At 45.9% G+C, this 16,739-nt stretch overlaps 1 protein-coding gene and 1 pseudogene across 1 annotated transcript in view; one reads left to right on the forward strand and one right to left on the reverse strand.

Moving 5' to 3' along the window:
* Positions 1 to 13,677, reverse strand: part of ZNF318 (zinc finger protein 318) — a 34,976-nt gene extending 21,299 nt beyond the window's left edge. Inside the window, exons 1-3 of the mRNA XM_030797554.1 lie at positions 12,950 to 13,677; positions 9,297 to 9,445; positions 814 to 1,453 (exon numbers count right to left, since the gene is read on the reverse strand). Coding sequence (XP_030653414.1) covers positions 814 to 1,453; positions 9,297 to 9,445; positions 12,950 to 13,348 — 1,188 coding nt within the window. The 5' untranslated portion in view covers positions 13,349 to 13,677. The remainder of the gene's footprint in view (positions 1 to 813; positions 1,454 to 9,296; positions 9,446 to 12,949) is intronic.
* On the forward strand, positions 7,577 to 8,349 carry LOC105737730 (annotated as a pseudogene).
* Positions 13,678 to 16,739: the final 3,062 nt, after the last annotated feature.

Here is a 16,739-nt window from a genome sequence, read left to right on the forward strand (position 1 = left end):
GGAGAAACAGGAAGCGAGGCAAACTGGATGGAATCCTCACCTTTATCTATTTGTTAAAAGGAATTCGAATTCAAAAGAATTTTAGAGATCCCCTAGCTTGTTTTCTTTTCTATGGATCCCCAAAAGAAAAGGAAAAAAAAAGAGCTGCTTTGGCTGAAGTGGGGAGAGGAAACTCTGGAACGCTAACTCATCAGCATTCCTTTGCTAGGGAACCTCTTCAGAAGCCTTTATCTCCTAAGAGGACAGCTAAAAACTAGTGGTCTTTCCACTAGTGGTCTCATCATCCTTTCACAGGTCAGGGAAAAATATCAAGGCTCAGAATGGTGAGGTGACTTGTCTAAAAATCACAGTAAGTTGGTGGCAGAAGTGGGTCCAAAATCAGAATCACCTGATTTCTAGTCCAGTGTCCTACAACTCATACATCTTGTCTTCTCTCTGAAGAGAGATGAGAAAATTGAGATCACCTCCTCCCCTTGCCTTTCAAGATTCATTTCCAACAAACCCATATTCAAAGATTGCCAAAGGATAATCCAATTTAAGGAAAAAAACTTATAGTACTCTCCAAAATATCTATTTATTAATATAAAGCCTAATATACAGCAATAGAACCCTCTACTGATGCATTAAAAGGCCTACAGTTTCGTTTGGAGAGTCCTAGAAGGTGTAGCTCACAGTCCTAGAAGGTGTAGCTCACAATGTCGGTCCAGCATATATTACAAAGATACCATTAGGAACATAGCCCACAGGAAAGTAACCAGGCTTTAAGATATTAGAGAGACTAGCAAGAGGCCCTACAAGAAATGCAGCAGAGACCTGCATGGAGGGCTCCATTATGTCCACCTCAATCCGCTTCTTCAAAATGGATTTCTTGGGCATCACAGATACTTCCTCAGGCCGATGCAAAGAATATCCTGGCTCTGATGCTGTTAGGACACCTGACAACCCAGGGATGGAACAGCCAGTACCACCACCATCCACTCCAACCAGCTCCTGACTCAAGCTCCTACTTCGCTCCTCCTCTTCCTCTCGCTTTCGTCTGGCAAGATCCAGTTCCCGAAACTCAGGGTCAAGAAACCTAGGACTTGGGCTTCTTCTACGCTGTCGATAGTTGCGAGTTCCTGATGTAAAACTTGGGTGATCCCCTCCCATGCTGTTTATCTTCACTGTGTCATCATAACGGGGTCTTTTGGCCTCCCGGCTCCTTTCTTCAGATCGTATAGAGTAGCCTTTGAGTTTTTCTCGATTGCGTTCTGTTCCCCGCAACAGCTCATCATGACAACTGATATGGGGACTATAATCAGATCGATGCAGGAAAGTTTCTTTTGTTCGGTAGTCCTCATCAAGTTGTCCCAAGAAGGGACTGAGAGGCCCTTCCTCCTGGGAAATATATCGCTCAAGACCCCGAGAGCACTGGGAGCTTCGAGTGAAGACAGAATCATCAGTCAGGTCATCCCTGAGGAAAAAGAGAAGCATCATTGAACAAATGGACTTGGAAAGAACAAGGGCAGACAAGGCTAAGAGACTGGTGTTTGTCAAGGGGGCTATAAAATGCTTAGGGCAAAAGACTATAATCATGAAGTCCAAGAACATTTCCTCTCCCTTTCCCCAGGGGCACAAGCAGCTTTAGCCTCTAACCAAGAGGTAATATTACCAACATATCTAGACAGAGCTGTTTGGGTAATTTCTCTGACTAGACTTAGGGTATGCAGAATATCATGCAAGTTACACAACTCCATACAAGCTAAATTCTAGCTCTTTGCTACTGAAAGTGTAGTGCGGACGAAAGAGCATTAGCATTACCTGGGAACTTTTTAGAAATATAGCTTCTCAAAGCTCCACCCCAAGCAGATCTGAACTAGAATCTGCATTTGAACAAGATCTCCAGGTGATTTGTCTGTACTTTAAAGTTTGAGAAACACCAGTCCAGATCAATGGGATTTTTTTGTTTTGTTTTGAGACAGAGTCTCACTCTGTCACCCAGGCTGCAGTGCAGTGGCGCGATCTCGGCTCACTGCAAGCTCTGCCTCCCGGGTTCACGCCATTCTCCGGCCTCAGCCTCCTGTGTAGCTGGGCCTATGGGCACCAGCCACCACACCCGGCTAATTTTTTTTTTTTTTTTTTTTTTTTTTTTTTAGCAGAAATGGGGTTTCACCATGTTAGCCAGGATGGTCTTGATCTCCTGACCTAGTGATCAGCCCGCCTTGGCCTCCCAAAGTGCTGGGATTACAGGCATGAGCCACCGCGCCCGGCCTGTTTTGTTTAAGACAGAGTCTTGCTCTGTCGCCCAGGCTGGAGTGCAGTGGCATGATCTCGGCTGACTGCAACCTCTACCTCCCTGGTTCAAGTGATTCTTGTGCCTCAGCCTCCTAAGTAGCTGGGATTACAGGCGTGCACCACCACACTGGCTGACTTTTTGCATTTTTTTAGTAGAGATGGGGTTTCACATGTTGGCCAGGCTGGTCTCAAACTCCTGACCTCAGGTGATCTGCCTGCCTCAGCCTCCCAAAGTGCTGGGATTACAGGCGTGAGCCTCCACACGTGGCTGAGATCAATGGTTTTAAAGCTGTGTTCCAGAGGTTGTAAAGAGTGCTCAGGAGCTACCAAAAGAAAGGAGGTACTAGAAAAGCAGAACCAGCAGGGCTCTGGACCTTCTACCCCAGTTAAATCATACTAATTCCAACTTTAAGTCTGTATATTAAGGTTCTAATAATTCAATTGGAAAAAAAAAGTTTCACTATACGGTAACTTTTTAAAAAACTACTGATTTATCTAATTAGCATGATTTTCTCATAAGATTTAGAAGGTTCTCCAATGCTTTGCCTTGATGGTTCACATATTAAAACCCATAAAGCTCTCTCACAGCCTGTTTTGTCACCCTCTTTGCCTTCTCTGGATATCTACAAGCACTCTGCTAATCTTGGGCTTAGAAAAGAGAAAGTGATGGTTTGGTTCACCATATATTTTTATTGCATTAAATACAAAGGTCTCAGACCTTTGTGGCATGAGGTAAAAATTCAGGATGGGACAACTATTCTTTTAGCTGAGAACTCTACACCACACCCAATAATGCTAACCTTCTCAGGGGCTATGGCTATGACACAAAACTAAAGTTTCTGATTTAAATCATAGATAGAAATAAAGATCCTCTAGCACTTTATGTATGAAAACTTCTAAGTAATCTGAATAAAAAATAAAAGTTCTTACATGTCACTCACATTCCAGAGTGAATTATCATCTAGAGGATGGTAACTATTAGTGTCTTCTGCAGTTTCTAGTAGCTACTTTTGCTTTTTGTGAGTTTCTAGAAATGACTTTTCCTGGTTTTTTTAGTAGTTGCTTTCCTGTCTCTGAGACTATGCCAGCAGAACCTCAAAACATTGCCTTTTCTTATTCACCAGCCTGCCTTTGTTCAAAGTTGTAAACCTAGGAATAAACTTATGAAAGGTTATCAAGGACAAACTTTATTTACCTTCTCTAACAAGAATGCCACCTGTGGGAATCCAGGTTTCTGTTACCCACCTTCTAAGAATTTGGGAAATTTTGAGTTTTCAATGTAGTATGAAATAGGAATAAATGGGAATAAACCAACGATGATTTCTGAAATCAAACTGATGTAAAAATTTTTCTCTATAGGTCCGTCAGCCATAAACACACCTATTTCCAGAGAGGAATGTTCATGAGTTGAGTCACTCCACTGCCAAAACACCATCTACCATACAAAAAGTCTCTGATCATATTAGTATAGCGAGAAAAAACATAGGCTCCATGATGGGAGCAAGTTCATTCACACTCCCACATTCAGCTCCCCACTAGAACTATTACATGTCACCATGAAACGGCATACTAGCCCAAGAGCTAATCCAGTACTAACTATCAAGAAGCTATAAATGAGATGGCTCTCAAAAAGCTGCAGTCCAGACTTGGAATCTCCAGTAGAATGAGACAGAAAAAAGGCATAAAAACAGTTTTCTTAAAAAAGCTATCACATATATATAGGCAGAAATCAGGCTGCTTATTAAAAGCTCATGTCCTCCTTCCCCAGGACTCCAAAAGGATATGAGAAGAGACCTGGCTGTAGTAAGAGCCCTAAAAATGGTACAATCTCCTATACCCTGAAAGAGTCCAGCGATGGATACTCCTGGAAAGCCTTGGTTAAGTTCAACTGTTTTCTAAAATAAAGCCTATCTATTTAAAAAAACTGATTGTTGGAGTTGGGTAATGAGGACATGGCGTTTCACTGTACTATTCTACATTTTTGTGTTTACAAATCTCTGTTAAACAAGTTTTAAAAAAATGTATGTATGTCCATATAAAAACTTTTATACCAATGTTCAGAGCAGCATTAGTCATAATTGCCAAAAAGTGAAAAGAATCAAAATGTTATCCATTCATTCATCACTGATGAATGGATAAACAAAACATGATATATCCATACAATAAATTATTATCAGCAATAAAAAGGAATGCTACAAACACGGATGAACCTTAAAAAAAATATGCTAAGTCAAAGAAGCCAATCACAAAAGACCATATATTATATGATTCTATTTATATGAAATGTCCAGAATAGGCAAATCTATAGAGACAGAAAGTAGATTAGTGATTGCCCATGGCTGGGGGTAGGGTGGAGGGAGTAATGGCTAAAACAGAGCTTCTTTCTGGTGTAATAAAAATGTTCTAAAATTGATTGTAGTGAGGGATGCACAACTCTGAATACGCCAAAAATCACTGAACTGTACACTTTAAATGGGTGAATTATATAGTATACAAATTACATCTCAATAAAGCTGTTAAAAATGTATATATATTTTAAAAGGTCCTTCAGAGCCTAAACTCTCCATTCTTTTCTGTTGATGAGTCCCAAAAATGCCCCGAGAAAGCTGTTTGCTTCTATTCCCTAAAGTAAATCAGAGGGAAAAAAATCCCACTCCTTCAATCTGTCAGAATAAGGAGAAGGAATTAGGCGATAAGCTGGGCACAATGGCTCACACCTGTAATCTTAGCACTTTGAGAGGCCAGGGCAGAAGGATTACTTGAGGTCAGGAGACTAGCCTGGACAACATAGATAGATAGATAGATAGAAACCCAATTTCTAAAAATTTATTTTTTAATTCACCAGGTGTGGCAGTGCAGCCCATAGTTCTAGCTACTCTGAAGACTGAGCTGGGAGGACCACTTGAGCCCAGGAGTTTGAGGTTACAGTGAACTATGATCACGCCACTGCACTCCAGGCTGGGCAACGAGCGAGACACTGTCTTTTTTAAAAACATAATTTTTTTTTTCTAAATAAATAGCTCCATGAATGGAACATTATATGTGCAAATTACTTTGATGAACAGGAGAAATCAACCTCACATCCGCAAGTCTTTAGAAGCCAAGTGTTTTAGGATTTTTCACATTACCGTTCATGTTCCCTTTTGAGTAGAACTACAGTCCTACATACAGGGCTGCTAAGGTGAAGACACTAAAACCCAACTTGGCTATCATCCAAACCTGATATAAAACTTAACAGATTCAATAAAGGAAGAGAAAGAATACTAGAGTCTCAGAAAAAATAAATAAATAAATAAACAGCTGGCCAGGCATGATGGCTCATGCCTGCAATCCCATCACTTTGGGAGGCTGAGGCAGGAGGATCACTTGAGCTCAGGAGTTTGAAACCAGCCTAGGCAACACAGTGAGAACCCCATCTCTACAAAAATTTGAAAAATTAGCTGGGCATTGGGTGGTGTGTGCCTGTATTCCTAGCTACTTGGGAGGCTGAGGCAGGAGAATCAATTGAATCCAGGAGTTAGAGGCTACACTAAGCTATGATAGTGCCACTGCACTCTAGCCTGGGTGACAGAGTGAGACCCTGTCTCTTAAAAATAAATTTAAAAGGGGCCAGGCGCGGTGGCTCACGCCTGTAATCCCAGCACTTTGGGAGGCCGAGGTGGACGGATCACGAGGTCAGGAGTTCGAGACCAACCTGGCCAAAATAGTGAAACTGCATCTCTACTAAAAATACAAAAAATTAGCCAGGCGTGGTAGTCCGCACCTGTAACCCCAGCTACTCAGGAGGCTGAGGCAGGAGAATTGCTAGAACCTGGGAGGCGGAGGTTGCAGTGAGCCGAGATTGTAGCATTGCACTCTAGCCAGGCAACAGTGCAAGACTCTGTCTCAAAAAATAAATAAAAATAAATAAATAAATAAATTTTTAAAAAATAAACATCTACATAGGCTTTTTCATTTTTTTTTTTTTTTGAGACAGAGTCTTGTTCTGTGCAGTGGCACAATCTGGGCTCACTGCAAACTCTGCCTCCCAGGTTCAAGCTTCTCCTGCCTCAGCCTCTGGAGTAGCTAGGACTACAGGCATGCGCCACCGCTGGGTAATTTTTGTATTTTTGGTAGAGACAGGGTTTCACCATGTTGGCCAGGATGGTCTCGAACTCCTCACCTCAAGTGATTGGCCCACCTCAGCCTCCCAAAGTGCTGGGATTACAGGTATGAGCCACTGCGCCAGGCCCCAACACCTACATACAAACGATATAAATGGCCTGTATCATTGGCTGAAGACTAGACTCACTGTCAGGAGACAACCTGAGTATGCCAATGGTCCTATGGCCTGGTTTTAGTGGACAGTAATTATCCACACAAACCATACTGAACAAAAGGGAAAGAAGAGAAATGTGTAGGGGGCAACAGTATTTTTTAAATGGCCTTGTATCTCTGTTTAGAACCTTAATCTCACTTTATCTAAAATAGACCTGTGCCTCTGAAACACGATTCTAGAAAGAAGACTGCAGCCCCAAACTCCCTAAGAGGAAAAATTTTAATTTTTGTAATTTAAAAATACAATTAGTTCTATCTGAAGCACACGTGCATAACAAAGTTTATGCAAAGGGGAAGTGACATCCTAGGCCTAAGAAGAGGAACTGCTGAAGCTAACTCAAAACCTCAGCAACGAATGAAGACAATCGCCGGGCGCAGTGGCTCACGCCTGTAATCCCAGCACTTCGGGAGGCCGAGGCGGGCGATTACAAGGTCAGGAGATCGAGACCATCCTGGCTAACATGGTGAAACCCTGTCTCTACTAAAAATAAAAAAAAATTAGTCGGGCGTGGTGGTGGGCACCTGTAGTCCCAGTTACTTGAGAGGCTGAGGCAGGAGAATGGCGTGAACCCGGGAGGCAGAGCTTGCAGTGAGCCGAGACTGTCTCAAAAAAAAAAAAAAAAAAAAAATGAATGAAGACCATCATACTATGTACCACCTACCCAGACTACCTACTCAATAATTTCCCCAAACAGAAGCAGCCAGAACGGCAAGGGCTATTGCCTCAATTGATACAGTCACATATCTTGAAGCCCTTTAGAAGCTTCAATGTTGTATGACATAAGACTATTCTGCCTTGCTTCTTCTCTGAGAAAACACCAAACGGCAGATGATGTAGGTGGAGGTGGTGGGGCAGGGGCAGAGGCCCCAGGGACCCTGGGATGAGAAACCGCGGTGGCTTCCGTGGAGGGGCTGGGGTTGCAGCCGTGGACAGGGCTGAGGCCGTGGACAGGGCTGAGGCCGCGGAGCTCATGGAGGCAAGGCCAAGGATAAGGAGTGGATGCCTGTCACTAAGCTGGGCTGCTTGGTTAAGGACATAAAGATCAAGTCCCTGGAGAACTATCTCTTCTCCCTGCCCATCAAGGAATCTGAGATCCCTGACTTTTTCCTGGGGGCCTCTCTCAAGGATGAGGTGTTGAAGATTATGCCAGTGCAGAAGCAGACCCACACTGGCCAGTGCAAAAGGTTCAAGGCGTTTGTTGCCATCGGGGACTACAATGGCCACGTCAGTCTGGGTGTTAAGTGCTCCAAGAAGGTGGCCACTGCCACCTGCAGGGCCATCATCCTGGCCAAGCTCTCCATTCTCCCTGTGCGCAGAGGCTACTGGGGGAACAAGATCCACAAGCCCCACATTGTTCCTTGCAAGGTGACAGGCCGCTGCGGCTCTGTGCTGGTGCGCCTCATCCCTGTGCCCAAGGGCACTGGCATCATCTCAGCCCCTGTGTCCAAGAAGCTGCTCATGATGGCTGGTAATGATGACTGCTACACCTCAGCCAGGGGCTGCACTGTCACCCTGGGCAACTTCGCCAAGGCCACCTTCGATGCCATCTCTAAGACCTACAGCTACCTGACCCCCGACCTCTGGAAGGAGACGGGATTCACCAAGTCTCCCTATCAGGAATTCACTGATACGTCATTCAGAGACACACATCAGAGTCTCTGTGCAGAGGACGCAGGCTCCAGCTGTGGCTACAACATAGGGTTTTTATACAAGAAATATAAAGTGAATTAAGCCTGAAAAAAAAAAAAAAAAAAAAACCACTGTTCTGCCTTGCTTCACTGCATCCACAGCCAATGGAACTTTGAGGTACTACCAACGGCAAAACTGGTCCTCAGACTTCCTGCCCAGCTCTCCCCCACCTGCCTAGCTATGCTCTGTGCAACACGGCAAGCAACAGTCTCAGTTTGAAATTACATTACATTGATTTATTGCTACTGCTAATCATTTGTCAAAACTCCCAATGTGCTGGGCAGAGACCATAAGAGTCATGGTCTCAGCTCTGAGTAAGAGTGCTTTCCTGAACTCCCATCCACACTTTGACTTTTGCGAGATGAAAAACACCTAATGTGATTATTTACAATCTACATATGGTTAAGTTCCTAGTACCTGAGGTCTATATCCAAGTCTCCTGAGTGTATCTACCCTTCCTCAGCACTCAATAGCTGTTAAAATAATAACTGAACTTAAACATTTTTGAAGGTCTCTAGCTTTCTATTAATACTTTATCTACTTCCCATACACACATATATTAGACATGAACTTACCTAACCCTTTCTGAATCTATGTTTCAGCCTGGATAAGCTAAAAAATAATACCATTTTAAAAAGACTTCCCATTTTGTCCAGAACTTTTCTTTGGAGAAGGGACCGCTCATAGTTTCACTGTTTTAGAATCTATACCATCTCAACTATTCTTGTTTTGGGGGACTCTCATTATGTCCCCTCAGCCTCTTCTTTCTAGTCAGACTCGGATGACCTTTTTAAAGTCTTTTTTTTCTATACGATTTATTCAGCAACAGAGTCTACACATCATTATACTCTTCCCACTTAGAAATTCTATCCCAACGTTTTATTTTGTACTGGACACGTGGCATAGGAAATAACTTTAGAGCTGGCACCATCCTTTCAAATATATCATTCAGTAAACAGCAACATTTCTGCCTTCAAGTACTAGTATAGTATGCCCTGCCTTAGGTGATGCCTACCTGTCCATGTCTTCCAGATTATCCACTGGTGACCCCAGCCGATCACTAAGCCGTCGCCGTTCTGGTGTGCTAACACAGAAGTGGTCATTGCCAACAGTGATCCTTAAGCTCTTTTCCAAAGAGTCAGAACGCAGACCAGGAGAGCGTCTCTACAAAAGTAAAGGATAATATGGTTAGTCAATATGGTCAAGACATCCCTACATCCAAAAACTCTCCTCCCTAGTTACAAAGTTAGCCAGGCATGGTCGCTCATGCCTGTATACCCAACACTTTGGGAGGCTGAGGTGTATAGGCCCAGGCAAGAATGTGAGACCAGTCTGGGCAACACAGACTCCATCTCTATAAAAAAAGTTTAAAATTAGCCAGGTGTGGTCCCAACTACTCAGGTGGCTGAGGTAGGAGGATAGCTTAAGCTTGGGAGGTCAGGGCTGCAGTGAGCCATGACTGCACCACAGCACTTCAGCCTGGGCAATGAGCAGGACCTTGTCTCAAAAACAAAAAACAACCCTACAAAGTTGGGGTTCAACAAGGTGAGAAATGGTTATGGTAAGACACTATACCAAAAATAAAGCATTTTTAAAAAATTGTCATTTTCTTAGAGATATAAGCCCATACCTCTAACTCTCCTCAACAGTGACCTCTCATTCTTACTGGGCATGGGGAAAAAGAAGTGAAGAAAGTCCCTGCTCTCAGAACCTACATATTTCTAGTGAAGGAGGTAAACCAAAAACAAGTTTAAAGAAAAAAAAAAAAGTACTTCTGGTAAGTGCTATAAAGTCATTAAAACATGGTATCATAAAAGGAGTTACGTCAGATAGAATGGTTAGAGAAGGTTTTTCTCAGGTGATAACCTGAGGCCTGAAGGATGAGATGTCAGCCTTGCAAAGAACAGGTAGAAGGATGTTTCAGGCAAAGGAAAGAACCACCTCAGTATTGAGCTTAGTATATTTTAAGTAACAGAAAAGCGGCCAGTGTGGCTGCAGCAAAGTGACAGAAGAGGAAAAGATAGGCAGAAAGCACAGTTGGGAAATTTGGATTTTATTCTTAGTGCAATTAACAGTTATACGAGGGTTTTACACAGGATAGTGACATCATCTGACTACACTTTTCCTCCAGATGCTTGCACGGCACACCCTCACCTCCTTCAGATCTTTATTCAAAAATCACCTTCCCAAGAGGCCTTCCCTGACTACTCTATCAAAAATTTTAACTCCCCAGGCCAGGCATGGTAGCTCATGCCTGTAAGCCCAGCATTTTGGGAGGCTGAGGCAGGAGAATCACGTGAGGCCAGGAGTTTGAGACCAGCCTGGGCAACATAGTGAAATCCCTCCCCACACCAAAAAAATTTTTTTAAATAAAATCACCTGGGATGTTGGTACGCACCTGTAGTCCCAGCTACTCAGGAGGCTGAGGTGAGAGGATCGCTTGAGCGTGGGAGTTTGAGGCTGCAGTGAGCTATGATCACACCACTACATTCCAGCCCGGGTGACACAGCAAGACTATATTACACACACACACACACACACACACGCGCGCGCGCACACACACACACACATTGTAACTCCCTTCTCTGCTCTTAGTCCTTTTTTTTTTTTTTTTTGAGACTTGCTCTGTTGCCCCCAGTCTGGAGTGCAGTGGCACGATCTCGGCTCACTGCAAGCTCCACCTCCCAGGTTCATGCCATTCTCCTGCCTCAGCCTCCCAAGTAGCTGGGACTACAGGTGCCCGCCACCAAGCCCGGCTAATTTTTGTATTTTTAGTAGAGATGGGGTTTCACTGTGTTAGCCAATACGGTCTCGATCTCCTGACCTCCTGATCTGCCCGCCTCGGCCTCCCAAAGTGCTGGGATTACCGGCGTGAGCCACCGTGCCCGGCCCTATTTTAGTACTTCTTAGTCCTTCTTAGTACTTAATTACATTTAACATACCATGGCATTTCTAACTTCATCTTATTATCCAACTCTACCTGCTAGAATATTAACTCTATAAGAATAGGAGTTTTTGTCTGGTTTGCACTTTTGTTGTATCCCCAGGGTAGTCCAGAACAGTGCCTAATGCAAAGTAGATGCTCAATAAATACATATCAAATGTATAAAGTGAGGGCTTAAAAAATTTGATTTCTGTGTACCCTCCAGAATAAACTGGAGGGTAGCAAGAGCGGAGTGTAGAGAAGCCAAATGCAACAATCCATGCAAGAGGTAATAGGGCTTAGACCAGAGTGATGGCAGGAGGAGGGCAGTTTTGGGGATGTATTCTAGAGGTAAAGCTAACGGGTTAGACAGATGAGGTAATCTGACAAATCACATGTGGGAAGAAGGGAGATAATGACTGTTTCTGATGTAACAATGGATGATGCTATTTACTCAGACAGAAAAGACTGAAGCAAATACACTGTGCACTGGAGAAGAAAAGGAGGTTGTGTAAACAAGCATTCTGTTCTTGCTTCCTCTGTAGTGACTGCCACCCACACTGGCACTGCTCAACTGAAAATCTTAACATAGTGACAAATCAATTTACCCATGACCAAGTACTCACAGTACTTACATACATGTTAGAGAGCCACTCAAAAAAGCAGAACTTTGTTACTAAGTTTAAAAAAAGAGGCCGGGCATGGTGGCGGGCACCTGCAATCCCAGCTACTTGGGAGGCTAAGGCGGGAGAATCGATTGAACCCCGGAGGCGGAGGTTACAGTGAGCTGAGATCATGCCATTGCACTCCAGCCTGGGCAACAGAGTGAGACTCTTTCTCAAATAATAATAATAAAAAAAACACTGATGAACTAAAAATAAAACAAATTCCCAAACACCAGACTCTACCTAGAGAATCTCTTGGGGTGGTGGTTATGGTTTAAAGGTCAACATTATTTCTAAAACTAAACTTAATCTCATGCTCCGTTCCTCTAGCAGTGAAACACAAAGGTTCAAATCATAGGTTTGGGGAACCAGGCGGATCTGAGTTGAATCACAGCTCCACCACTTAGCCGTGTCACCTTAGTCGAGTTACTTGAACCTCTCTGGGTTGCTTCCTCGGCTGTACAACAAGGAATAATATTAACTGCCTCACTTCAAAGAGTTGTGAGAGTTAAAAGAATGTGTACAGTGAAAGGCTAGGCATAATTCCTGGCATAGAACTCGATACTTCATTCCAAAGCAGCAGCTCCAATTCATTTAAGCTAACAGTTTACACTCGACGTAAAAGCCTGGTAGGGTTCAAGCGTCCCTAACTCGCCACAAAAACGAATATTTCGGCTTTTTTCCCCTAAGATTCAGGAATGCAGCTCAGGTGTAAGGGGATGAAAACTACGGAACCCCAAGGACACGTCAACTCTACAAAAAGTACCAAGGCACACGGTTTGGACGAAATGCCCCTCGCCTTGGCAAACTTTCCACACCTCACCCGGCGTGAGAGCAACAGCCTATTCGTAAGGAACGGAGCGCGCACTCCCGACCAGACGCCCGTGCGCTCCCGAGTCCGTTATTGTGTCAACGCTCCCGGGTCTGACAGAAGCCTCCAGCCTGGGCATCCCCGAGGGAGTTGGCCGGAGGCTTCGCGCTTAGGACCCTGGCCTGGAGGCCCCGGGCGTTTCTGGAAACGGGAATTCCGGGCGAGGGGGCTGGGGGACGGAGGGAGTCCTGGACGAGGGGTGGGATTACCCGGCTGCCGCTGTCGCCTGGATGGTCTCCGCGGCCGTCCCGGGCATAGTCGGCGCGGGACTCCCCTCGGCTGCTGCCTCTGAAGCCGGCCGGGCCCGGCGGGAAGAGTCGTCGGCCCCGCGGTGGCGACGGAGAGCCGCGACGGGCCCGAGGCGGGGACGGGGAGACGCGACGACCCCGTGGCGGGGACGGCGAGGCCCGGCGGCCGCGGTGCCCTGAGGGCGAGCGGGGTCGGCGAGCCGGGGTCCGCGACGAGGAGCCAGAGGGCGGAGGCGGCGGTGAGCTGCGGCGAGCCGGGCCTGAGGAGGAGCCAGAGCTGCGGCCGCTGCGCGGGCCGCCCCCGCCGTCGTCTTTAGGCCGGTGGGAAGAGACGGAGGAGCGAGCGCTGCTGCGGTACATGGTTCTCGCAGCGGCGGCCACAGCGACAGCTCCGACCCGGTGGCGCCCTAGACGCAGGCCCGGAGCGCGCCGCCGCAACTGCAGCCGCCGCCACCTCGGCCGCTGCGCGCCGCCTCAGCCGCGGGAGCAGCCCCCTCTCCTCGGCCCCGCGTCGCCCCGGGGGCCCGGCCGAGCGCGCCCCCGCGGCTGGCGGTTGGAGGGTGCGAGCACGCGTCCGACACACCCCCCCGCCTCCGGGGCTCCCCGCTCCTCCACTCAGGGAGCGGCCGCAGGAACCAAGAAAAGTGGGGAGGAGCACAGACGCCGGTGCGAGGCTGGGCGAGGGGAGGAGAAGCGAAGCGCGCGCCCTGAGCTCTGCACGCCCCGCCTCCGAATCCTCAAGATGGCGGCCACAGAGCCGCCCACTTCCCCCTCCCCCGGCGGCCACGTGACCCCTGTGGCCTCCGCGCGGGGTGGGCGGGGCGGAAGGGAGGGCTTCTCTGGAGATGAGCCTGGTTTTCCGGGGATGCTCCAGGCCTCGGGACTTAGGGGTTTGGAGACCGTGCGGAGGTGTCTTCGCTCTTTCCTGTCGCCCCTCAAGCCTCTTAATTTAGGGATGGCCACGAAATGGTTGAAAACCATTCGTGATAATATAAACGGGCCTGTAAACGTTAGCTGTGTCGGAGGTTACGGACCCCGGCAGGAGCGCCCACCGAAGTCCTGTCCCCTGCTGAAGCAACACGACCCGCATCAGTTTACCTTCCAGTTTGCCTAATTTCTGGAGGTTGAAATTGAGGATAGGAAAGTACGAGGTGGAGGTGGTGGGCCAGAATCAAACCCAAAATACACGTTGTCAGGCCTCTGAGCCCAAGCTAAGCCATCATATCGCCTATGACCTGCACGTGTACATCCAAATGGCCTGAGGCAACTGAAGATCCACAAAAGAAGTGAAAATAGCTTTAACTGATGACATTCCACCATTGTGATTTGTTCCTGCCCCACCCTAACTGACAGGATATATTCTCCTCCTCGCCCTTAAGTAGGTGCTTTGTAATATTCTCCCCCGCCCTTAAGAATGTACTTTGTACGCCTATCCCAAACCTATAAGAACTAATGATAATTCCACCATCCTTTGCTGACTCCTTTTTCAGACTCAACCCACCTGCACCCAGGTGAGATAAACAGCCTTGTTGCTCACACGAAGCCTGTTTGGTGGACTCTCTTCACACGTTTTCGAGCTGTTTTCTGACTAAAGTACTTGTGGTCATGGTGGAGGTCCTTCATTACCAGGGGCCCACATCATGACAGACTGGGGGCGTCGCGAGTTTTTGTAAGAGATTCAGGCATGCCCCCTCCCCTGGCCTAAGTCCAGAATTTTCCTAGATGCCAATCTCAGGGCTCTGCATCCTAAATACAAAAGTGGGCCAGGCGCAAAGGGTCATGCCTATAATCCCACCATTTTGGGAGGCCGGGGCAGGAGGATTGTTTGAGCCTGGGAGTTCGAGACCAGCCTGGGCAACGTAGAAGGACCCCCATTTCTAAAAAAAAAAAAAAAAAAAAATTTGCCGGGTGTGGTGGCACGTTCCTGTACCCCAGCTACTCGGGAGGTTGAGGCTGCAGTGAGCTGTGATCATGCCACTGCACTCCAGCCTGGGTGACAGCGTGAGACCCTCTCTCAAAAAATACATCCATATATATAATATATATATATATATTCATTTCCATACGTTCTTATAATGGCTCAGTAAAAATGTATAAAATTTTTACTAGTTGACTACTTTCACCCAGCTTCACATTTTATATAATTTATATAAAATAAGAAACCAATAACTTATTTTAATGAAAAAAATAATAAAAATATGCCAGAGGTGTATGCCCTGTCTTTATTAGAGTATATATGGATTTTGGTTACCCATACTGTTGGTGGGACTTAATAAATGTGAAAAAAATGTAAATCAGTGTGTATAATACTTGGAGTCAATAAATTTTAAATCATGTTTGTTATATTCTGTATCAACTTTTCCTCCTCAACCCGTTTCTAATACTGAGTATTTTTGTCAAAGGAGCTGGGGTGTTTCAAGTCAGGAGGAGACACGGTGTATAATCAGAAAACTCTTCTGCTTCCCCTTCACACTTGCTCTATGCATAGTTCTGTGTCCTGCATGAAATCTCTTGCAGATCCTTTCATTTTTCAAGTATTTTTCAGTCATAAGAGTAGTCATATTGCAGTAGGAAATATATAGTACAGAACAAAACTTTAAACTTTATTCAGGCTAAAAGTTCTCCCCTACCCCTGCTTTTACCTGCTTCAGACTTGAAGCTTGCTATATTAAAAGTGGTATGATAGGTTTCTCCACATCCCTGCCTTTGCTCCTCAAAGTTTGCTCCTCCTCTCCCACTGGCTAGCTGCTATTTCTGACCCCCTCCTCCCAGGAGGAGAAGGGATTGAAGGGAAAGAACACAGACTTTCCTGGTTAGTACAGGATGTTGTTATCTTCCAAAATCGGTTCCCTATGGACGAGGAGGAATCACAAATGTTGGCTTTTCTCTCTTACGCACCTTTGTGGGCTTTTTTAGAACTCTCTTGCTGGGAGCTAGGCAGTGGTCCTCCTCTGGTTCACTGTCTATGACTCCCCTCCCCCAAGTCTTTGGCCTTCTGGAGGAGGCTCACTCCATGTAAAACTCACTCCCGTGGCAGGAGTCCCTTTCCTCTCTGGTTATCTCTCATGGGACGGATCCCTTTTAAATGACTCCAAGTTGGTTAGCTTGTGGGCCCACTTGGCTCACAGGATAACTCATACATCTTTGCCCCAGTGGCGAAGGCAGTGCAGCTCACTCCCCATGGCTCCCACCTTATTCACCATCCCAGCACAGTTAGCCAGCATCTTGCTTTTGGACTTCCCCCAGGTAGGGGTTAAGACACTATCCCTGTGGATCTCCAAACTCCAGGAGACACAAGCCAAACATTCTAAGAGGTTCTAGTGGAAGGCTTTATCTCACTTGGCTTCAGGCAAGGGGAGAAACCCCTCTCCCACCCCAGAGTGGCAGGAGAGGAAATACAGAGCCCACAGGTAACTCTCTAACACAATCCTGATTATCTTATATAGACTGAGGGTGGATGATTAGTAATTCTGGCAGACTAGTTCATATTCTATCATCACCCTTTAAGATGGGGAAATGGGAGTACCTGGCATCTGTTGTATTGCCTTCTGCTTTTGAGGCCTTTGCTGAAACTCCAGAGACAATAGGAAGAACCCAGTTAACATACTGTCACTGTTGTCTGTCATCAATTCAAGAAATTTTTATGAGACTTCTGATGAAGATGGTAAAATATGTAAAGGCTTTCACATACACACACACACCACCCCATAGTAGACATATCGCAATGACATATAAAACCTTAGAAAAGAAA

This window comes from Nomascus leucogenys, chromosome 17 (assembly GCF_006542625.1).
Source record: "Nomascus leucogenys isolate Asia chromosome 17, Asia_NLE_v1, whole genome shotgun sequence".
Classification (NCBI taxonomy): domain Eukaryota; kingdom Metazoa; phylum Chordata; class Mammalia; order Primates; family Hylobatidae; genus Nomascus; species Nomascus leucogenys.